The 21102-nt window shown below is 46.4% G+C and overlaps 1 protein-coding gene across 2 annotated transcripts in view; it reads right to left on the bottom strand.

The window, feature by feature from the left end:
- Positions 1 to 1705: 1705 nt before the first annotated feature.
- DNAH3 (dynein axonemal heavy chain 3) overlaps positions 1706 to 21102 on the bottom strand; it is a 146856-nt gene continuing 127459 nt past the window's right edge. For both annotated transcript variants that reach the window (XM_081132049.1, XM_081132050.1), the window contains exons 53-61: positions 18403 to 18628; positions 15316 to 15560; positions 13713 to 13829; positions 9620 to 9774; positions 8713 to 8880; positions 7031 to 7173; positions 4507 to 4711; positions 3751 to 3888; positions 1706 to 2107 (exon numbers count right to left, since the gene is read on the bottom strand). In XM_081132049.1, coding sequence (XP_080988175.1) covers positions 1754 to 2107; positions 3751 to 3888; positions 4507 to 4711; positions 7031 to 7173; positions 8713 to 8880; positions 9620 to 9774; positions 13713 to 13829; positions 15316 to 15560; positions 18403 to 18628 — 1751 coding nt within the window. In that variant the 3' untranslated portion in view covers positions 1706 to 1753. The remainder of the gene's footprint in view (positions 2108 to 3750; positions 3889 to 4506; positions 4712 to 7030; positions 7174 to 8712; positions 8881 to 9619; positions 9775 to 13712; positions 13830 to 15315; positions 15561 to 18402; positions 18629 to 21102) is intronic.

The raw sequence follows: 21102 nt of genomic DNA, 5'->3' as shown, positions 1-21102 counted from the left end.
TATAAAAATTTAATTCATTGTACAGAAACATTCTGTCCCTTGACCCCTGAGGAATGGAATGGCCAGTCCCTGCCTCCCCCAGCTTTCGTTGCTGAAGCTGGAGGAGTTAGACAACTGTAGTTAAAATTCAGTCACCCTCTTAACAACCCCCTCAGTGCCCTGCAGCTTGACTGTAACCAGTTCAAGATTCAGGGTTTTGGGGTCCTGGCCATCTTTCCATCTCACATGACTAAAATCTCACTTGGAATGGTGAGGTAGTTCCAGCTAGCTATCCATTCTGACTTTCTCTCCCCGCGCCCTCCCCCGCCCCCCTGGAAAAAGTTGTGTTTCTTAAAAAAAAAAAAAAGGCAATTAACCCCCCTACTTTGAGCAGAAGGCGGCTGGCTCCTCCTGTCTCTTCCTTGCACCTGGCAAGATCGGAAGAACTCCCCATGGGCACTTCCTCTCTGGGGTCACTTAGCTGATTTGCTGATCTAATTTAGAGGCCTCGAGTCAGAATTTGATTGGCACCATGTTCCCAAGAAGAAACAAGGTTTTGAAATAAGTTTGTTTCTCAGAAGCTTCCTGAATTCAAAAGAAATCAAAGACTCCACATCGAGTCTCGGGACATTTCTTCTAGCAAAAAAGTGGAGCAGCCAGGGAGGCACATTATAACCCTTAAGCAGCCTTATATCTTTGCTCCGATGTGAACTCATCAGTGGAACGTGCTGAAAGAAGCCACTTAGAGCCAGTGAGCTTCGTGAGAGTTCGTTGAGAAGTGATACATCAAGAATTTGATTTTATCTCCCTCGGGATTCTGTCTAGTTGGCCCTTAGAAGAATCAGTGGTAAACTAGCAATTTCCTGGACATGGTTGAAGCTAATCTCTCTTAAGTTTCTACATCACAACACTGCAGGAAGGCAGCATGTGACAGTGAAAAATGCACTGGGTTCTACAGCCAGCCAGGCCTCGGCTCCAATCCTGGCTCTGCAATGTCGAAAGAGCTGGGTGATCTCAGGCAAGTTACTTCATCTCCAGAGGGAGAGACAACCTCGCCCAACATAGGAGCAAGCAAGCTATCTGAAGGCCTGGCCACAAGCCGTGGCACACAGTAGGTATGTGGCAAATACTGGTCCTCTCACATCGCCTTTCCTCCTGCCACTTCAGCCCACCTGTGTAGGCCAGCGGAGTGCCAGTGCTGCCACAGACGAGCTGTGGAACTGTGGGCTAGTTACCTCTCTACGCCTTCATTTCTGCACCTCTAAAATGGAGTACCATCATACCTACCACATAAGATGGTTGTGAGAAGTGCATTTTAAACATATCAAGAGCCTTAAAAAATAAGTGTCACAGCCTCTTTCAGCTTCTGAGAGGCCCTGATGTGAGCCCATGTGAACAGATTAGGAAAAAAAGCGATTAAAATGCAGTGACAGTTATAGCAAAATAATACGGAAAAGTAACCACAGGTTGCTTGGCCACATGGTTAAAGGTCTCGGTTGAAGAATCCCGCTGCCCACGTTCCACCAGGCTCTCCTATTTCAGTAGCTATCTGATTTGGGGGATATGACAGACCTCTGCATCATGGTTTCTGTAGCCATGAAATGAGCATGATAATAGTAGCCTGCTTTCCAGGCTGCTCTGGCTCAGAGCAAGTGCGCTGTTAGCGTAAGTGCTGTCTTCATCACCATCATCACGCCGTGTCACTCTCAAGAAAGGAAGCTGGGCTGTACGCAGAATGAAACGCCTTTTATTTCCTGTGTTGAGACAGAGGCCATCAGTTATCCAGCTGGCACAGAGATGCCACCCCCCGGTTTATCCAGTGGCTCTGGGGCCTGCGTGTTGGGAGTTCTATGGAGAGCACGTAGTTGGTAGAGTGGCCTGTGGTGGAGAGGACACCTCTCCGGGCACTTGTTTTATAGACTGGACACACATAAATGTTCTGATGCAGAAATGTGGCACTCTCTCCTGGTTTCAGCCAAATGATGGGCAATGGGTCATAGAGGATTTTCGGGAGAGACTCCTCAATCTGCATCATTTTCCTGTCCCAACGAGCACCTTCTAAGAAGATTCCTTTTATGTAGGCCCCATCTTCTGGGTTCTGCTCCATGACAGTTTCTTGTGTGGTGACCTGAAGGAGAAGCAGCTGTGAGTTTTGTGACCTGCCATTTTCCTAATGGGGCACCACTAAGAGTCTGGAAAAGTGTAACCTGGCTGCAATGCCTGCCTTTCCCAGGATGCACCTCCCAGGACACTGGGCTTCTGGGATAAATTTCTGTCTGCCACAGGTGGGCCAGGCAAGATTACTAGTGGGCATGCTGCCCTTCTACACAGCGGACATAGAGAACGCACTAAACTAGGGGTCCAGAGACCACATTGACTCTAGCTGGGTGGCCCTTTCTGAACCTGGACCTATAAAATGAGGGGTTAGATTCAGATGCACACTAGTAAAAGTTTCCTGGGGCAGAAATAGAGCCTTGATTTGTAGTTTTTGTCAATTTCTGTGGTCTAAAGGCTCCCACCATGGCCAATTTCAGGCTATCAACGATTCAGTAATCAGCTCCAACTGGTTCTGATGAGTTGGTATGAGCCAGTTCTAGCCCATCACAATTTATTTGTTTTTATTGATTGATTTTAGAGGCAGGAAGGAAGAGAGAGAGAAACATCAATTTGTGTTGTTCCTCTTATTTGTGCACTCATTGATTGGTTCTTGTATGTACCCTAACTGGGACTAAACCCACAACCTTGGTGTATTGGGACAAAGCTCTAACCAACTGAGCTACTGGCCAGGGTACCCATGACAATTAGATTCAGAGGAGTAAATGCAAATTCCTTCAGGTAAATGCAGAAAGTGGTCTAGGTGTCAGAGAAGAGAGATTGGTGGGGATTATGGTGAGCCAGAGACCATAAACTCCATTTTAAAATCACTCAAATTCTGATGTTTTTGTTATTGGGAGTGGAAAGTTTTTCCCACTTCCACTTCTAAGTACTTATTGCTAAAATAGGAAAGGCTATTGATTTTTGTCTATTTAACCAGTCACCTTACAAATTCTTCTATTCTTATACATATGTTTTAAGGGTCTCTTAGGATTTCTAGGTACACAATCATTTCAACATCAAAAAAAAAGATTTTATCTTTTTTCCAATGTTTATCCCAGTTATTTATTTATTTATTTATTTATTTATTTATTTATTTATTTATTTATTTACTGCATTAATTCCTGGATTAACATTGTCTTCAGAGGCCCATTAAGTTTATTCACAAACTAAATTGAGACCTAGGGCAACCAGTTTGTGACCTGTGGACTAGATGATCTCAAAGATCTTTCCACAGAATTTAAAATTTTACAATCCATCAGTCCATCTCGCTCCTTTCTCTCCACAGAGTATGAACAGGGTTATACTTGACTATTGACAATTCTTTTAGCTTTACTCCAAACAAAGGACTACCCAAGACCATTAGCATCCTTCCAAATAAAGAGCCCACCGTGTTAAACAGACAGCACGGGAGGATGCTTTCATTTTTCTTGGTATAACGGTGGCAGATTTTTCCTCTGAAAATATCCCTTTATATATACAAGATACAAAGCCTTAGGAATCCTCTGGTTCCATCAGGAATAACTTCTGGAACTACTTTAGTTCATGCTAAATATTTCATTTGCACCGTCTCAGCAGCATTCGTGCCTAACACATCGAAAGTTCAGACTGATGGGAAGTGGGCAGCACTGGTTTCTCTGCCTGACCCTGAGCTGGCCTAAGCCAAAGCACTCCTACCTCAAACTCGAATCCAATGTGGTCAATGGGGATGGTGTATTTCCGGGCATAATTCTGAGAGACACCCGTCAAAAAGGACTGTGTGAAGTAGAATCCGGAGATCCAAAAGACCACAGGGGGCCCACTGTCGATCCAGTCCTGCAGGGCCACAGAAATAAAAATTCACAATCAACAAAAATCAAAGATAGTTCAAAGGCAGGTAATATAAATGAGTCCCGTTACAAAATATGCTTTTTTTCTTTTTCCTTGAAATAGGCAGCCTTTCAGTTTAGCTTATATTTTCCCACTCAAATAAAGGCACAAAGATGTATATTTCTACTTGGAGAAAAAGTCACGTGCAAGCTGGTGTCAGGGACTGAGCCACAGCCTGTCCTCTGCAGCAACAGTTGCCATGCAGGCCCACTGTGTCAGGTCTTCCTTTTTTTGCAGGACAAGCATCTTGATTTTTATGTGTAATAATCCAATGTTTATATGCTAGCTCAAGGATTTTAAATGACCAGGCAGCCAAACCAAATATATCTTTTAGCCAAATCTGGTCCATAAGCCACCAGTTTGTGACATTCCTACTCTTGCCTCCGTAGGCTACAATCTTTCCAGGCATCTTGAACTCTGGGAAGACTGTTTCCAGTAGGAGCTCAATCCAAGATGCTGCGTGGCTACCTTGTCTACTCCCTCTGTCTCTAGTCTGTCATTTCAGAATGTCCTCTCCACCTGAATGAGCCAACCAGGTGACTAGTTACCCTGACTCCCAGGTACCTGGAAGAAGGCCAGGCGGGCCAGCATGTCAGCCACGTAGCCCCCCAGGGGCTTCAGCGATGGGTAGGACTTGGCCATCCACAGGGCTGGCACTTTGCCCACAAGCATGCTATTGAAGACATCCTCCAGCTCTGAGGACATCAGGACCTGCCCTTTGATGGCTCGGCCAAGGTTGATGAGGCTTATACGAACCACTTTGGTCAACCTGTAAGAACAAAGGAACTGCTCAGCCCAGCTCTCCAGTGGCCTCATTTCACCTGAGTACACTGACTCCTGGCTTCCTTCTACTTCTCCTTCCTTTAAAAGGTCAGACAACTAATGTACATTCATGGTAGAAAACTTCTAGAGCTGAGAAAAATTAAATCACCCAATTGTCTTACCACCTGAAAATAACTTTGATGTACATAGATCTTTCCAGATTTTTCTGTATGTAAACAAATTATTATTATTTTTGTTCTTAAGATTGGTTTTATTTAACAAATTATTTTTTAATGGGATCATACTGTATTAGTATTTTGTAATCTGTTTGTCTCTCTTAGCATATAGGGATCTTTTTCCATTTAAGAGATTTAAATTATCCTTTTTAAAGACTGTAAGGTGTTCCATTTTATTTAACTAACTATTCCCCTACTGCTGAAACTTTTTATTTCTACATTGTTGTCACTGCAAACAACATTGCTAGAAACATCCATCTATATCAATCTTTATGCAGATGTGTAATGATTTGCTTACTAAAACTGGAAGTTTTAGGTCAAAGGGTAATGCAGTTTTAAGGGTTTTGATCTACATTGTTATTCTGACCCAAGGTGTTCTTTTTAATAGACTATGAGGTGTATACCTAAGAAAAGGCAACTGAAGGGCAGCCTGGGAGATGCCAAGCTCGCCTCATTCTCTCTGGCTTCTATATATGAGGCCTAGCGAAGCCCAGAGAGAATGTACCTGAGGGTGCCGAAGACTCTGCCACCAGAGAGAGCTTGTCATCTCTAAAGACTTATGAAATCCAACCAAATGGACATGAGAACAGTCAAATGCAAGAAAGGGATTGTGGATGTGTAACCACAAAACATTCACAGTAAGGAGAACTCGGTGCATGTGCTTTGCTGGGGAGTCAAGCTTATCGCACCGCAGACCTCTAACTGTAACACCTAAGGACCAACCTGTAAAAGTTTCTTTTCTATTCTTGCAGGTAGGAGCTCCGCTAGTTTCAAGGTGTTTAGTACCCAAGGAAGGGGCATTTGCCCCAGAAGACAATAATGTTTCCTCTGAATTGGAAGCTGAGCAGTCACCCAGTCATTTGGGGCTTCTCATACCACTGAACAGGCCAGAACAGTAGTGAGGAGGAATGTTAGAGCATTGCCCGATTGATTAACCCTGACCATCGCTGGAAAATGAGGTTACCATTACCCTGTTTGCCTGCATTACAACGGCCAGCAGTAAAGGCCAATGAAAGCCCCTGCTACCCCAAGGATGAGCCTCCGTGACCTCAGCAGGGAATGGGAGCCATTAGGCCTGGTGTCTGGATGTATGACGACGACAGCCCATGGTGCCAAGTTATCTGGCTCACCACAGTGGTGCAACATTCTAGGCTCACACCCCATCCTTTGCTTGATTCCCCCATATAGCCAACTGCCTCCTGACTCTAGAGAGGAACCTTAAAGACTGGGGAAGCCAAGAAATTCTTAGACGGCATTCTTCTAGTTTCCTAGTCCTTCAGAGTCAGAGCTGTCCCTTAAGCTGAGCAGCGACCAATGAGGCAGAAGGAGAAAGCAACACCTAGAGTCTGGAGCAGTAACAACCTTGAGGCAGAAGCGATGAGTTCCCTCCTCTGGCCTGGATGGTCTTTGGGAACCCTTTCAGTTTTGAATCTGGGCTCAATGCTATATGCAGTAACTGGAGAACTGAGGATGGAGCCCCATGGCCAGCCCATAACACCCCTTCCCTACCTCTGTGGGAGAGGCAGTGGGATGAACTTCTCCCCTCCCCTTGCTCCGTTTACCCTGATTTCACATATTGGCTAAGGGCATGGGCTCTGGAATCAGACAGCCTGGCTTCAAATTCAGTTCTTCCACTGAATGACTGTGTGACCTTGAACCAGTTACTTAACCCATCTGGGTCTCAGTTTTCTCACCTACAAAATAGTGATAGAGGGATTACTAAGTGCATATTTCAAAAGATTGCTCCGTGGTTGGATGCAAACATATGTGTGGTGCTTGGAGCCATACCTGGCACCAAGGGCTCAGTAAAAGTGGCTGTAATGATTACTTTTACTTGTGCGTGGTATTAACCTGACTTTGCAGATACCGCATGGATGCATGAACAAATGGGAGAGAATGAATAGAAGGAATGATTTAATCCTGGGCCAGCACTTGTTGGTATGGTCCCATTTATAGCCCTCACTGTGAGTGGGACAAACCACTTCCTCTGCATGGCAACCCCTCATCAAGCGTCCATCTCAGTAACTGCCAATTAGATCCCATCCCTCACACTCCAACTCCCAGGATCCAAATAAGCCCGTTGGGCCCACCTGTTGAATCTGATGAGCTCCTGCCTGAGGACAGTGTTCATGGATTCCTCATAGACCACGGGGTACAGCTTCATGACCACTTCCATGTCAAAGTCCTTGGGGAGTTTGGAGAGTATGTCGTGGGTCAGCTCCTCAATCACTTCCTTAGAACGCAGGGGAGAAGTGGGTAAGAAACAAGCGGGTGGGTGGTCTTTACCACCTCTGGGTGAACTTGAGGCAGTCAGCTTTTGTCTTTGTAAACAGTCTGTTGGCCCTTCCTGGGAATGTTCCTACAGAAGCCAGTTCTGCTGGTGAAGGGGGGTGTGTGTGAGGGGATGACCACCTCTGCACCAACCTTGGGGAGGACATCACTACTTTGGCCTAGAAAGTAAAAAGCTGAGCAGAGAGAACCCTGTTTTCACACCTGGAGCATGGCCAGAGAGCCAGGCCGGAAATGCCTGCTTGGCCTCAGCGAGGTGGCCTCAGGGCAGCCTTGAACCCTGCAGAGCTCCTGTCTGTAAGTTGCCCCCAGATGAGAGTCTCCCACAGCTCTCAGAGCTGGTCTTTTAGGACCCACTCCAGATATGGATGGGACTCTTGCTCAGGGCCAGTGACAAGGACACCTGGGAAGGCAGTGGGCCACTCCTCAGCATTGATCAAGAATAGCTCAGAGCAGTGGGCCTTGTCAACTATGGAGTGACAGGCCCAGAGGTGCAAGGAGCAGGAGGGCCTGGTGTGGGCTCTGCCCTGAGGCTCTGCCAGGCTGGATGTACACTCCTTGCCCACTTCCCACTGCAAAGGGAATTTCCACCCTAAGGTTGAGACACTGCACTCAGGCTGGTTTACCTTGACAGCTATTCCCACTTCTGCCCAATGAACCAATCAGGAAACCACACACACAAAATCCACGGCTGAGCTCAGAAGGTTGGAGAAGGGAAGGGGGGGAGGGGGAGAGGAAGGCATGGTGGAGTCAGGGGCTGGCGGCTCTGGGCCTGGCTCTGCCTCTGAGCCTCTGGATGCCTGGGAGCAGGTCGCTTCCTGTCCCAGGGTTTGCTTTGCCCTCATCTGTAGACTGAAGATGGCGATCTGACCAGAGAGACCCCCAAAATGATCCCAGGTGCTTCTAGGACATGGAGCAAATCATGTTGAATCACACGATGAGAAAGTCACCCTCCTTTAGTTTCAGCCCTTTCTCTTCTCATTCCCCTCAAGGAGAAAGTCTCAGGTCCATGCCAACAACACCCCGACACCCGGGGACACCTGCCATTCCTCTCCTTTTGCTTGGGCCAGCCAGGCCTCAGCCTCAGCAACATCGTCTGGAGAGAAGCTGGTCACTGCTTAGCTTTCATTTTCCGTTTTGTGGCTGCCATGACTTTATGGAAATGGGATTGGGTTTCCATTTATGGTACTGATGTGTGGTTTTTGAAATAAATAATTTTAAGTCAAATAGAGTGGGTTTTTAAATATTACGTAAAGGGAGTATAGATGATATGTGGGTATAGCAATGAATCCTGAACGTTCTACAGGAATGGTTGACGCCTGAAGACACTGGTGCACTGAGGACCCTCAGCCAGAACACCGGGGCACCTGGGCCCCCTGCCGGGGCCACCAGGCCTCCACTTTTCTGCCTCCTTGCTGGTCACCCACAGTCTTGTGCCTCTGGGTAGAAAACTGCCGGGGAAAACAAATTCAAGCCAGGTTACCTGAGGGGACTTGCCACTGCCTCCCGACTGCCTGGGGAGAGTCAGCAGCACCCCCTGAAACAGCTGGTTGGTCTCCTGGTTGTCCTTGGTGATGTCTGCGTTCTCATGGAGGCCAAACACTTCTGGGTGGGCTGTGATGGGGAGGTTCCTGAGGTACTCGATATAGGACTGAAAAGAAAATCTTCAGCTGACATAAATGTAGATTCCCTGGGCTCCCACAGATCACTGAGGGCTCGGGAAGACCCAACCCGGGCAGGAATCACACTGAACTGGGGACACGGGACACACGCGCGTGCACACACACGCACGCACACACGCACGTTCAGGGTGAACACATCCCAAGCTCTCCCGCACTTTCAGGCTTTGGAGCCAGACAGAACTGGGTTTGGATCCAGCCCCTACACAAACTAACTGTGTGACATCAAGCTTGTCCCCTGAAACCCCAGTTTCCTCGCCTGTCAGTGGGAAGGCAATGAGGCTATAAAGGAGTAAGTCCCTGGTATGCCACTGGCTCCAGAAGAGAAGCCGCTTCCACCCTCCCTGCGGGTCCGGGCTTCCTCTTTCCTTTCTCGTGCCCCCCCCCTCCCCTTTTGGCATCTTCTGAACCCTTCTTTCCAAGGAGCAATTTCCAGCCTGTTCACTATCAAGGCTTCATCTTAACTCCCCTTCCCCCCCAGGAATCCCCCCTATTTTGAAAGACCATGTCTACCAAATACTCAGTGTTCATTATACAGTAACAATGTCTTTCTCATAGGCTTTTTGGAATATTGGAAATAGCTCATGGACACAAATTGGGAAGCTCAAGGCTACCCCTGGGCCCTCATTGGCTGCACTGCAGCCCCTAGCCACATGGAGACTGCTAACTCCCCCCAGGAACAGAGGGGTCTCTCCCTCCACTGCCCCTCACCTGGTAGGAGCCATGGGGAGGGATGTAGTAAGTGTCTCCAGGAGCGACACAGTAATGGTCCTGCTCGATGTCCTTACAGAAGAAAATGGACAGAAGGGACAGCAGGAGACGCCTGTCTTTGTCATCAGTCACTCTGCCTCCATAATTACACTCCCCTGGAGACAACCGGCAGAGGAAGAAATTGAGCCCAGGGAATGTCATAATGAACTTGGTCATTAACCTAAAACAGAGGATTCTTTGAGCCAAGGAGCTCTGCTGAGATCCAGGGCTGCTGAAACCACACTCAGCCTGGGGTGAGACCAGGCCTATTTGGTATTGTGGTTGCTATAAAAATAATCCATGCTCACCGTGTTAGAAATTAGAAAATAGAGATAAACAAAAATAAAAGCATACAATCATCAATAATTGCACCAAAGGTAACTATTAACATTTAGGCATCTTCCAGATGTGTGTGAGCACGTGTGTGTGTAAGTGTGTATGTGTACACATATGTGAAAGACATTACAGAAATGAGGTTCAGGTCAAGAACTCTCGCATGAGACAGTCCTGGGTTCCAATTCCAGCTCTGCCACTTTTCAGCTCATTTCTGGGTTCCGACCTCTGCCGTTTAAAAGCAGCTTCTCATTGTCAAGAAGCAGAGACAACTGAAGAGCCCATCTTACAAGGTTGTGTTAATAATGCCTGTAAAGCGTTTAGCAGGAAGCTTAGCACAGAGAGCATTCGATTAGTTATAGCCATTACAAATGCATATATTCTAGGCAGCTGAGGTTATCCTATCTGTACTGCTTTGGGATATGTCTTCCCCACCCCGCCCCCATCATTAACATCATTCTCTGAGACTCAGGCTTCCATACTTGGATTTCTACAAGAAGAATTGGGTAATTCTTTGAAGGGACATCAAGTGCACTTTGCCAACCCCAGGACACATTTTCTAGCTGGTCCAGACTCCATAGTATGTGGTACCACCTGGTATTTGGTAGTTGTGGCCAACACACTAGTCTTCAAGGAGATGCGTGTGTGTGTGCATGTGTGTGTGCGGGGGCTCTCCTGAAGGGTGGGCTCATTTCCAATCCCAACCATTCCAGAAAGAGGCAGGTCTACAGACAAGAAACAGGGAGTACAACCCAAGTTGGGGGCAGAAGGCCTCAGCTTTTCTTGGTCCTGAGTTGGCGAGGATCCTGGTGGCTCATCAAGGGAGAAAGGACTAAGGGAAAGCTCAGTCGTTTGCGTCGTCTGAGCCCTCTGGAAGCCGTTCCACCTTGAGCCATCTAGATGTCTGAAGCTCTCTCTGCTGACTTCTCAGGCCTTTAGCAGTTTAGTTTGAACATTAAGTGGCTTGTCCCAGCTGTGAAGAGGTTTGTGACAGCACCAGAACTACAATATTAAAGGGAGAGTGGTCTGTCCCCTGAAGTCAGCATGACAGTGTTGTGGGCACCCAAGAGGGACCCAAGTGAAGGTGAATCTCAAGCACAGAGTCCTGGGGGAAGGTTCACTTCTGCTTCAGCAAATTTTTCTTCAGGGAACACTCCTGTGGCTCTGGGTTTTGTGTTTATGAAGAAAGGTGCATTTCTTTAAAGCTACTTCTACATCTACTCTCTGAAGCAAGAGCACAAGTTTTCTGCAGGGGCCAGGATGTGCTTTATATCTCTTCAAAATTCTCACTGTTCCTGCTGCAGAGCTAGGGTCGGGGGTACCAGATTGAGAATGTATTGGCTTCAGCCCATCTAATTTGATCACCACTCTCCCAAGGAGACCTGTCTCTTGGGTGAAAGTCAGCACAGAGCTCTAACAATCATCTGTGTCTAGTCTTTCCTCCAGGCACATAGGAAGGTTACACTTCCCTCGGCCCCTTGCCGTAGGGTGGGGCTGGGTGACAAGTTCTTGTGCATTTCATTCCTGGCATGAGCCCTTCAGTGACAGCCCTGTTGCAGCGACCACACTAGTATATGTTGAGATGGTGGCATCAAGAGTTGGTGGAGCCTTTGCCAACTGTGCCCCTGACATAATTACAATGAGCAGCAACTTTTGCTGATTCGCACAAAATGTAGATTGGGCAAGAAATGGACCCTTGATGCCTGATGCCCTTGAGATTTGGGGACTGTTTGTTACATCAGCTTAACTAGTCTATGTTGACTGTACAGTTGGAAGGTGACTGTCCTCAAGCCCCTGGCACCGGTGGAGCAGGTTGGTTTCTGAGCTGCAGGCAGCACTGACCATACCCCAGGGCAATCATGCATCCGTTCCATCCTGCACAGGAGCCCCGTGCTTCTGGAGAAGACCTTTCCACAAACTAGCACCCATGGGACCCATGCTGTGTGTGTCACTTGGGGTTTTGTATTAGGGGACACTGTGCTGAGGGAAGGTCTGTGTGACCTTCTGCAACTGAACTTTATCACCTGAAAGCAGAACTTCTCAGCCTTAGCACTATTAACATGTTGGACTGGAGAGTTCTGTTTGTGGGGCTGTCCTGCATTGTAGGATGTCTAGCAGCACCCTGGCGTCCAGCCTGTTGTGCTCTATTTTAGTTGTGACAGCCAAAAATGTCTCTGGACATTGCCAAATGTCCCCTTGGGGCAAAATCACCCATGGTCAAGAACCACTGCTCTCAAGCCTCCGTCTCATCAGCTGTGAAATGGGTTACTCACAGATTGCTGTGAGACTCATGTGCTGATCTGCTGTGGAAAAAGAAGGGCTTCTACTGAATGCAGCCTCACAGGTGATGGGGCCATACATTCCTAGCTGGGCAGGTCATGGTGGTAGTCATGCCCCAGGCCTGTAACTTCTTTAGTGAAAGTCTCTCTTTGCCTTAAGAAAGCCCTGCCTATTGTTTCTGTGCGCCTAGGTTAACACACCTTTGAAATGTTTCTTTTCAGACCCCTCAAGTGAAACCACCCTCAAAACAGCATAATCTGAACTGTCCCGTAATCTGATCCCCGCCTTGCTGTCTCCCCGCTCCCTGCAGTCTTCCTTAGTTCCCTCCTTAGTTCCAGATGCACAAAAGCAGCTGCAAACTGTCATTCTGGGAAGCCTTTTCTCAGTCTGTTGAGATCTCGCTTCCTGGCATATCCTCTGTTTGGCTCCAATAAATTCTTACAGAAACTGTCTGCAGCCCTGGCTGGTGTGGCTCAGTTGGTTGGAGCATCGTCCCATACACCGAAAGGTCGTGGGTCCAATTCCCAGTCAGAGCACTAGCCCAGGTTGCGGGTTCAATCCTCGGTAGGGGCGTGTGCGGGAGGCAACCAATCGATGTTTGTGTCTCATATAGATATTTCTCTCTCTCTCTTCCTCTCACTCGAAAAGTCAATAAAAATATATCCTCAGGGGAGGATTTAGAAAAACCTCTCTGGTTTGGACATCTGTGTGCTGACGGTGCCTGCACAGCGGCTGCCAACGACTGGGAGAGGAGCCAGACTAACTCCTTAACACACGGAGCTGAAGAAGACGTTAGTGGTTGGAGATGCCGTTTGCCCACTGAGCCGCATTCTGACCTTGGCCATGGCGTTCCATTCTCTCAGCACATCCCCACTTACCCTTGAGGACAGCACCAAGTTTTATACACCTACAGTGTCCCTATTATGTACTAGGTGAGGCTGCTGAAAGGCTGCTGACTGGACTGTGTTGGCTGGATTGCTTTCACACAAAAGTTTTCACCTCAGGGTCCTTCTAAGGGTAATCCTCTCTTTCCTTGTCCCACTGCCTCAACTCTTTTCGTCTTCCACTTATAAAACTCCTACTCAGCCCTCAAAATCCATCTTTATGCCTCCAGGAGGTTTTCCATGGTCATCTCCTGTCCCATCCGAGATTTAACCACTGAGATGCCTTTCTACTTTGTGTTTCTCTGTTCAACTTATCACTGTATTGTGATATTTGAAAAATATTTGAAAAAATATTTTTCTCCCTGTGAACCAATTGAGGGTAGGAATTATATCTTAATTTTCTTTCTTTTTCAAGACCACATCTAGCATGGTGACAGCTTTAGTGCGAGCTCAGAGTTTGCTGAAAGAGTGAATGAGCGAAGGAATGAATGGAGGGGGGTAGAGGAGCAGGAGGGCGGACAGGGGTGCACAGCGGTGACGGCTCCTCCCCTAGATACCTGTCAGGTAGGTCAGAGCTTCGAAGGGCACCTCCTTGTAGTCGTTCAGAAACATCTGGATCTGCCGCACGCTAATCCTCAGGTCGGACTCATTGAACTCGTAAGGGATGTTCCAGCCTGCGAGAGGGGGTGGGCGGAGGCATCAGGGCCGAGGCTCTCGGCGGCCGCTCAGGGCCGGCGCAGCAGAGCTGGACACCAACACGGGGCAAGAGCCGCGCTCAGGCACGAACGTAAGCCCGAGGCCAACTATTAGCCTCAGCAGTTTCTGCCAACATGTGAGCCACTCGGCGTGAGAAAACGTCCATTCTAAAAGTCAGATCTCTTTACGGATCTCCCCATCTGTTAAGGAAGGTGCTAGTCCTGGGATCTGTGCAATGAGAATCACTCAGCTGGGTGGGGGGACTGCAGCAGCACACTGAGCCCCAATAACACCCAGGGTAGCTAGAGAGCAGCAGCACAACGGGGCCACCGCGCTCAGGCAACTTTGAGAACCCCTCCTCCGGGTCGTGGGAGGACTGCGCGGTGCACGAAAGCAGGGCTGGATGGGACCTGTGCTCGACAGAGACGTTTCATCTCCTCCTAAACGTTGCATTCAAATAAAAAATAATAAAATCACAAAATAATAAAATTTGTGTTCCAGCAAACAAAACACAACTGGGCAGTTGGTTGCAAGCCAAGCTGTTGCATGGATTTCGGGGCGCTGGCATGGTGGGGAGCGGGGCTCTGAAAGGTAAGTCCCTGCAGCAGGTGCGTCCCCCTTGACTGTCTTGTCCCTGCTCCGCCCCGTGGAAGGGTCAGGTGGTCTGTGTAGCCACCCGGCTGGGGTGTGTAGGCAGAAGGAAATGGAGAGGACACTCAGAGAGAATCACTGAGAGGCAATCTGCCTCCTTATCTAAAGAGAACGGCTGAGAATACCCCAAAGTGGGTCATTTTAAGGCTGTTGAACAGAATCAGCCTGTGGGTGAGAGAGGGGGAATCCAACCTTAAACCACAATGACCTGGGGTTGCTTTTTAGCAGTTTGATGATCGGCTCTAACAAGAGCATTAGGTCAGTATTTAGTAAAGTTAGGCCGTGGATTGGTACGTTAATAGAAAATATTATATTTCCTTTTCAAGAAGAAGCACAGACAATTATGTCCCAGCTGTATTTCTTCCTTGTTATGCACATGTCAAGAGAGCTACCTAAATGTCATAAATCACCTGATGGCAACTCCGTGGAGAACGGCCACTGTGCCTAAGGTGGGGAAATACACACCAGAGGCAGGGGCCTACATTTTCTCATGATCATGTCACTTCAGTTACTCTTCAGGGGCCCTCCGATTAGGAGCAACAGCTCTTTTCCTGACATGGACATTGACCTGGTTATAGGGCTGCCAGGTTCATTAAAAATACAGGACACTTGGTAAAAGTATAATTTCAGATAAACAACAAGTCCTGTTTAGTGTAAGTATGTCCTAAAGATCACATGGAACATGCTTCTACCGTATTTTACGGACATCCCCCTCTGAGTGTAACCTGAGCACACACCTCATCTCTGCGACCTTCCCCCAGGCAGCCCAGGTGCGCTGTCATCTCCTACCAAGGGGTCACTGTCATCTCCTACCTAGGGGTCCGAAGTTCCGCCTCTCTTGAACGATGGCGTGGAAGAAGCAAAGGCCGAACAGCAGCTTTTGCCAGATCTCTGGCTTTGTACAGCTTTGGAAGAACACGGGGTCCGAGATGGGGTCATTGAGGTAGGAGCGCAAGAGGTTGGCCCGGAGCCCTTTTGGAGGCTCGTTGGTCATTTTGATCCCATTCTGAAGGATGCTGACTGGAAACTTCTCTGATGGGTAGCTGGTCAGCCACAGCCTGGAAGGACAACAGACCCAACTACTTAGAGCAACGCAATAACTTAAATTGAAAAAACAGTAACAAAAAATAATAGCTCCCATTCATTAAGCACTGCTAGATGCTAAGAATTTAATATGTTCCTTCATTCACTTTGCCCTCACAGCCACCCGCAGTGGAGGGGTTTGCTATCCCTTCTTAGCAGCGAGGAAATGGAGGCTTGGAGATGTCAAGTGGGTGTTTCAAGTGAAATCAGGGCTCCCTGACTGTAAAGTCCCTGTCCTAATCCCCATGCCCCAGTCCTCCCCTGCTGGACTGGCCAAGTGCTGTACCCTGCACCCAGGAGAGGCTGAAGTGAGCAAAGCATTGTTTCCAGCTTCCAGACACTCACAGCCTTGCTGCTGGGAGAGGAAATGGGGCAGGCAGGGGAGAAAAGACAAGCCCACAGAATGCTATAGTACAAGGCACTGTAAAACCAAGGCCGCAGGGGGGAAGGGAAATGATGCCCATGGGAAGAAGAGGTTTCTGTTGGGGAGAGAAGCTGGCAAACCATGGCCAGGGAGCTGAATCCAGTGTGGCCTGTTTTTGTAAATAAAGTGTTTTAGGAACCCGGCTATGGCCCTTCATTTACATTCATGCAGAGTTGCTCAGTTGCGACAGAGATGATATGGCCTGCAAAGTCTAAACTATTTCCCACCTGGCTCTTTACAGGGAAAGTTTGCTGACCTCTGTCATAGAGGAACGGCCTTTGAAACGGGCCTTGAAGGCATAGAAGGTTTCTTCCTTTAAAATGTAAAAGCTTATCTATGCCCAGAAAAAATGGGAACATAGGTAAAAGTATGTAGAAGGGAAAAATTACAATTTTACGACATAGAGGTTAACATTTTGGCATATTGTCCTGTAGGCCTTTTATTCATTTGTTTTTCCTACCCGAGCTCAGGTTACATACACACTGTGGCATCCTGTTTTGTTTCATTTTTGCAGGTTTTTGTTTGTTTTGCTGGACATTAGAGAGGTTTTTAACAGGTGGAGGGAAGGTCATTAAAGACACAGGACACAGGCTGAGCAACCACATGGAGGACAGAAAGTCGGGATGAGGTAAGGCTTGGCGGGCAGTCTGCTGTGGTCCAGCCATAGGACTGAGAGAGGGGGGAAGAGGCCATAAGCTGGTGGCCTGAGGCCTGACTTTAGTCTGCAGATGGGTGATGTTTAATTCACGCCATGAAAACCAACACAATGCTCTAACATGTTTTTTGAAGTAGTTGTCAACTTTTGAAAATCTAGGGCTTTCTTTTAAAATTCTAGATTTCTATGTACCCTTTAAAATAATTACAAAATCTGATCATAAGAGGCCTGCATTCCTGCATGGCAGCAGTCAGCTGGTATCAGGCAGGAACTGCTCTTCTCTACAGGGCATGTGCTTCTAGCTTACCGCAGTCCCCACCACTCCCTACTGGTGCCCAACACTGAGGCTGACTGTCCGAGATGATTGCTACTGTCCTGTGGAAAGTGGAATATTTCTTGTGCCTAGTCGTCCTCACTCATTTATGTTATGTTCCTCGCTCCTGTAGTCCCTTGAGTTCATGACTTCTGGGTTAGGAACGCATTATAGAAGACCTTAAATATCAGCATGAATAATTTTTTCTTCATTGAGTGTGTCATTGATGGTCAATGAATCAACTCACCATCCCAAATCAAACAGAAGTCTTGAAACTAGTAGATCCCACTTAAACTCTTACATGAATCTTACCTGAGCCTTACATGAGTATAATAAACTATAGCCTTGCCTGGCTTTGTAAATAAACACCAAACGCTTTCCTATTTTCAGGCAGACATGACTAAAATTAAAATACCCACCAAGCTCTGTTGGGTAGAACAAGAGTTGGCAAAGTTTCCCTGTAAAGGATCAAGTAAGTAGTAAACGTTACAGCCCTTGCAGGACCATGTGGTCTCTGCCACAATTACTTGCAGCATGAAAGCTGTCATAGATAATATATAAGTGAGAATGGCTGTGCTTCAATAAAACTTTATTTATGGACAATGAAATTTTAATTTCATATCATTTTGATGTGCCATGAAATATTATTATTCTTTTGATTTTTTTCAACCATTTAAAAATGTAAAAACAATTCTTAGCTTATACACCATACAAGCAGTAGACTGGGTTTGGCCCATGAGCCATAGTTGGCTGACCCCTGCCTGGAATAAGAGAATCACTGAACATTTGAGTTGAAAGGGACTGTGAAGTCTGTTTCATCACTCTGCAAATGCAAAAACCAAGGCCCAGTGGCTAGGCTTTAAAGTTCACAAAAAACAAATAGCTGTGTCCAATGTTGATTAAAATTCCACGGAGCCCAAGAAACATAGGCTAGAGCAAGGACAATGGTGCCTAGATTACAGGTGAGATATTTTTAAAGACAAATAATTTTTAAAAATCGGATTTGCTGACATTTAATGTACCTTCCCAGACACATTTCCTACCACCTCCCCTCAACAACTTCTCACAGCATATGCCCCAGAGTCATAGAGTAACTTCTAAGTGTTTCCTTCACACGCATCTTTGCTTTACAAATGCTGTCCCCTCTGCCTAAAATGTCCTTCTTGGCAAACTCCTATTCATCTTTCAAAACCCCAGGCAAATGTCAGTTCTCCAGTTCTTCCCCGACTTTCCCTTCCCTTTTCTGTGCCCCATGGTTCTTCTTAGAACATGAACATTATTTATCTATGGGCTGCCTTCTGCTAGACTGAGAGCTTCTCAAGGGCAGAACTGTGTCTTGTTCATTTTTGCCCTCCCTGCCACCAGCATGCTGCCTGGAGCTCGAGCTGGGGCCCAGAGACAGGCAGGGGTGGGGCAGCGTCTCACCTGAATCTGACGTTGGTGTTCTCAGGAACAATCACCTCTTCACAGATCTTCTCCAGAGCAGGCATCCAGCTTGTGGCCAGATGGCAGTTCTGTAAGACCACCCAGGTCCCATCTTTGATGGCAATGTTGACCATTTTGGCTGCAATAGGGCCTTGGCCTTGGCCAAGGGATATGATCTGTGTTTTGCTACCTCCCATGCCAACATCTTCAGCAAACTTCAGCAGGCCTGAGACCAGGAGGAAAAGGGGCTTTTAAAAGAGAACCGGCTAAGACCATATTAACAGTAACATCACAGGAGGGGTTGCGTTAAAATTCTGGGATCTGAAAGAAGCGCACTGGCTTCTGGTAATTATAAAATAAGCAAGTCTCTGGGGAAGTTTTAGACTTCTGGTAAGATGAACAGTGAAGATACTATTGATTCCTCTTTTGCTCTGAATACACAAACATTTCTTGCTTTTAAAGAAATTACAAAAACTAGAAAAAAATCAGAATTTGAAAGAAAGAAATTCCCAGGTGCCAAAAATAAATTGGGAACTAAAACTAGAGAGGTGAGCACATAACCAAAGAACTAGGAACTGGGATTTAGAAATTTATTTTACTAGGAAAAACAGTGAAATTTCAAGTAAGTCTCTTCACTTCTCTCTCCCTCGGAAGTAGCGATGTTACTAGGTTCTGTGACTCCTACCAGAGATATTTTATGCATTTAAATCATGCATAAGCACTATTACGCTTACATGAATTGTAGAATGCTACATTTGCTTTTTTCACTTAGAATTTTCCCCACATCAGTATATTTGTAAAGGCCATATCTTTTTCATGGGTACATGGTATTTCGCCATTGGAAGTACCATACTTTATTTAACCAATTTAGAGGTTGGCGTTTGTCCATGGGAGATGGGCATAACTTTGTACTCAAACAGGTGCTGGAACTGAGACTTTTTAAAAATAAATAAATAAATAAATAAAGTTAGGATCCTCAAAGGGCTGCACCTTCATGTAGAGAAGGCCAGAAATCTGGTCACTGACTCAAGAAGCAATATGGAAGCTTGTCACTGGCTTATAGCCTGGATGGAAACAATAAAAACTCTCCAGTGAGAAATCAAAACACCCAGCCTATGCCAAAGGCGAGGAGGGATATGAATTTGCAGGGCACCCTGTGGCGTGGGATTCCCAAGCTGAGAAATTCCCTTATACAATTGATCTGGAACTTGAACCCCCTGGAGCACTACTATTTGCATACGTAAAATTGTTCTGTTAAGACACTCCTAAAACTCAAGGTATATGAGATTCCCACAGAACAACACAAGCTTGCTGATTGTGAACACACAACAAAAAATTACCAACTATATGAGAAAATACACGGCCATAGGGACAGTCAGCACATACAATAAATGGGAGAATTAACACCCCAAGGATTACATATGGACTCTGCTGCGGGTTGAATTCTGTTCCCTCCAAATCCATATCTTGAAGTCCTAATTCCCAAGACCTCAGAATATGGCTGTATTTGGATATAGGGTCTTTAAAGAGGTAGTTAAATTAAAATGAGGTCATTAGGGTATGTCCTAATCCAACATGACTGGTGTCCTTCTAAGGAGAGGACACTCAGAGAGAGAAGACCATGTGAAAACACAGGAAGAAGGTGTCACGAACAAGCCCAGGAGAGCGGCCTCAGAAGAAACCAACCCTGCAGACACCTTGAATTTGTACTTCTACTCTGCAGAATTGGGAGAAAATACATTTCTGTTGGTTAAGTCACCAGTCTTTGGTATTTGTTGTGGCAGCCCTAGCAGATTGATATAGCCTCGAAAAAAAGAGCATAAAAAAACCCAAAAACAACCACACATCTTAAAATCATTAAAGGAACACAAAGCTAATAAAATTCAGAGTTCTACAAAAAATATATATATATACATGGATTTGGAAAAAAACAAAACTTTGAGAAATGGAAAGCATTGTTCCTGAAGACAATAACTCAAAGCACTGATTGTTTAAAAGAGCAGGTTAGACACAAAGAGAATTAGGGAACAGTCTAGTCTGCCAACAATGATCCACCCAGTAGTAATGGGCACCCCAGCACCCTGGTGTGGTTTCCAAATACCAGGAGCTTCTGAGAGAACTGGAGTTCCTTGCAGAAATGTTTGTACGAGATGATTCTGGAATATATGGAATCTCCACAGGAAGGCAGCTATCAAAACCTCCTGGGGTTACAGGAAAGGATATAGGCATGAAGGTCTCTCACAGGCCAGAGATGAAATAATTTGAGCATCAGAAAGAACAGTGATGGCAGGGGAGTAAAATACCACCATATTTGAAATATCTGATATGTTAAAATCCATGCATTCACAATGGTACCAAATAATCTTACCGCATAAGTAAGTTTGGAGGTTACCAGGGCACAACTCATTCTGGAAGCTGCTAAATAGAGAATGAACCAAGCATTTTCCCTGCCAGTCCTTTTCAATCTATACTCACAGTAAAGCAAAGAGTTGACAAAGGAAAATTCTTTATGGAAGAGTTCTAGCTAATAAATGTGGAAGGAATGATAGAATTAAAATACCATCATTTTGCAGCCCCTAAGGAAATCATGGACCCGGGTAACGATTCCTAAGGCAGCGAAAACCATTAGGCCAGTGGTTCCAGTATTGGCTGCACATCGGAATTACCCGAAAAGCTTTATAAAACACAACACAATGCCTG

The sequence above is a fragment of the Miniopterus schreibersii genome, assembly GCF_964146895.1.
Source record: "Miniopterus schreibersii genome assembly, chromosome: 3".
Classification (NCBI taxonomy): domain Eukaryota; kingdom Metazoa; phylum Chordata; class Mammalia; order Chiroptera; family Miniopteridae; genus Miniopterus; species Miniopterus schreibersii.
This window is presented reverse-complemented; position numbering and strand designations above follow the sequence as displayed.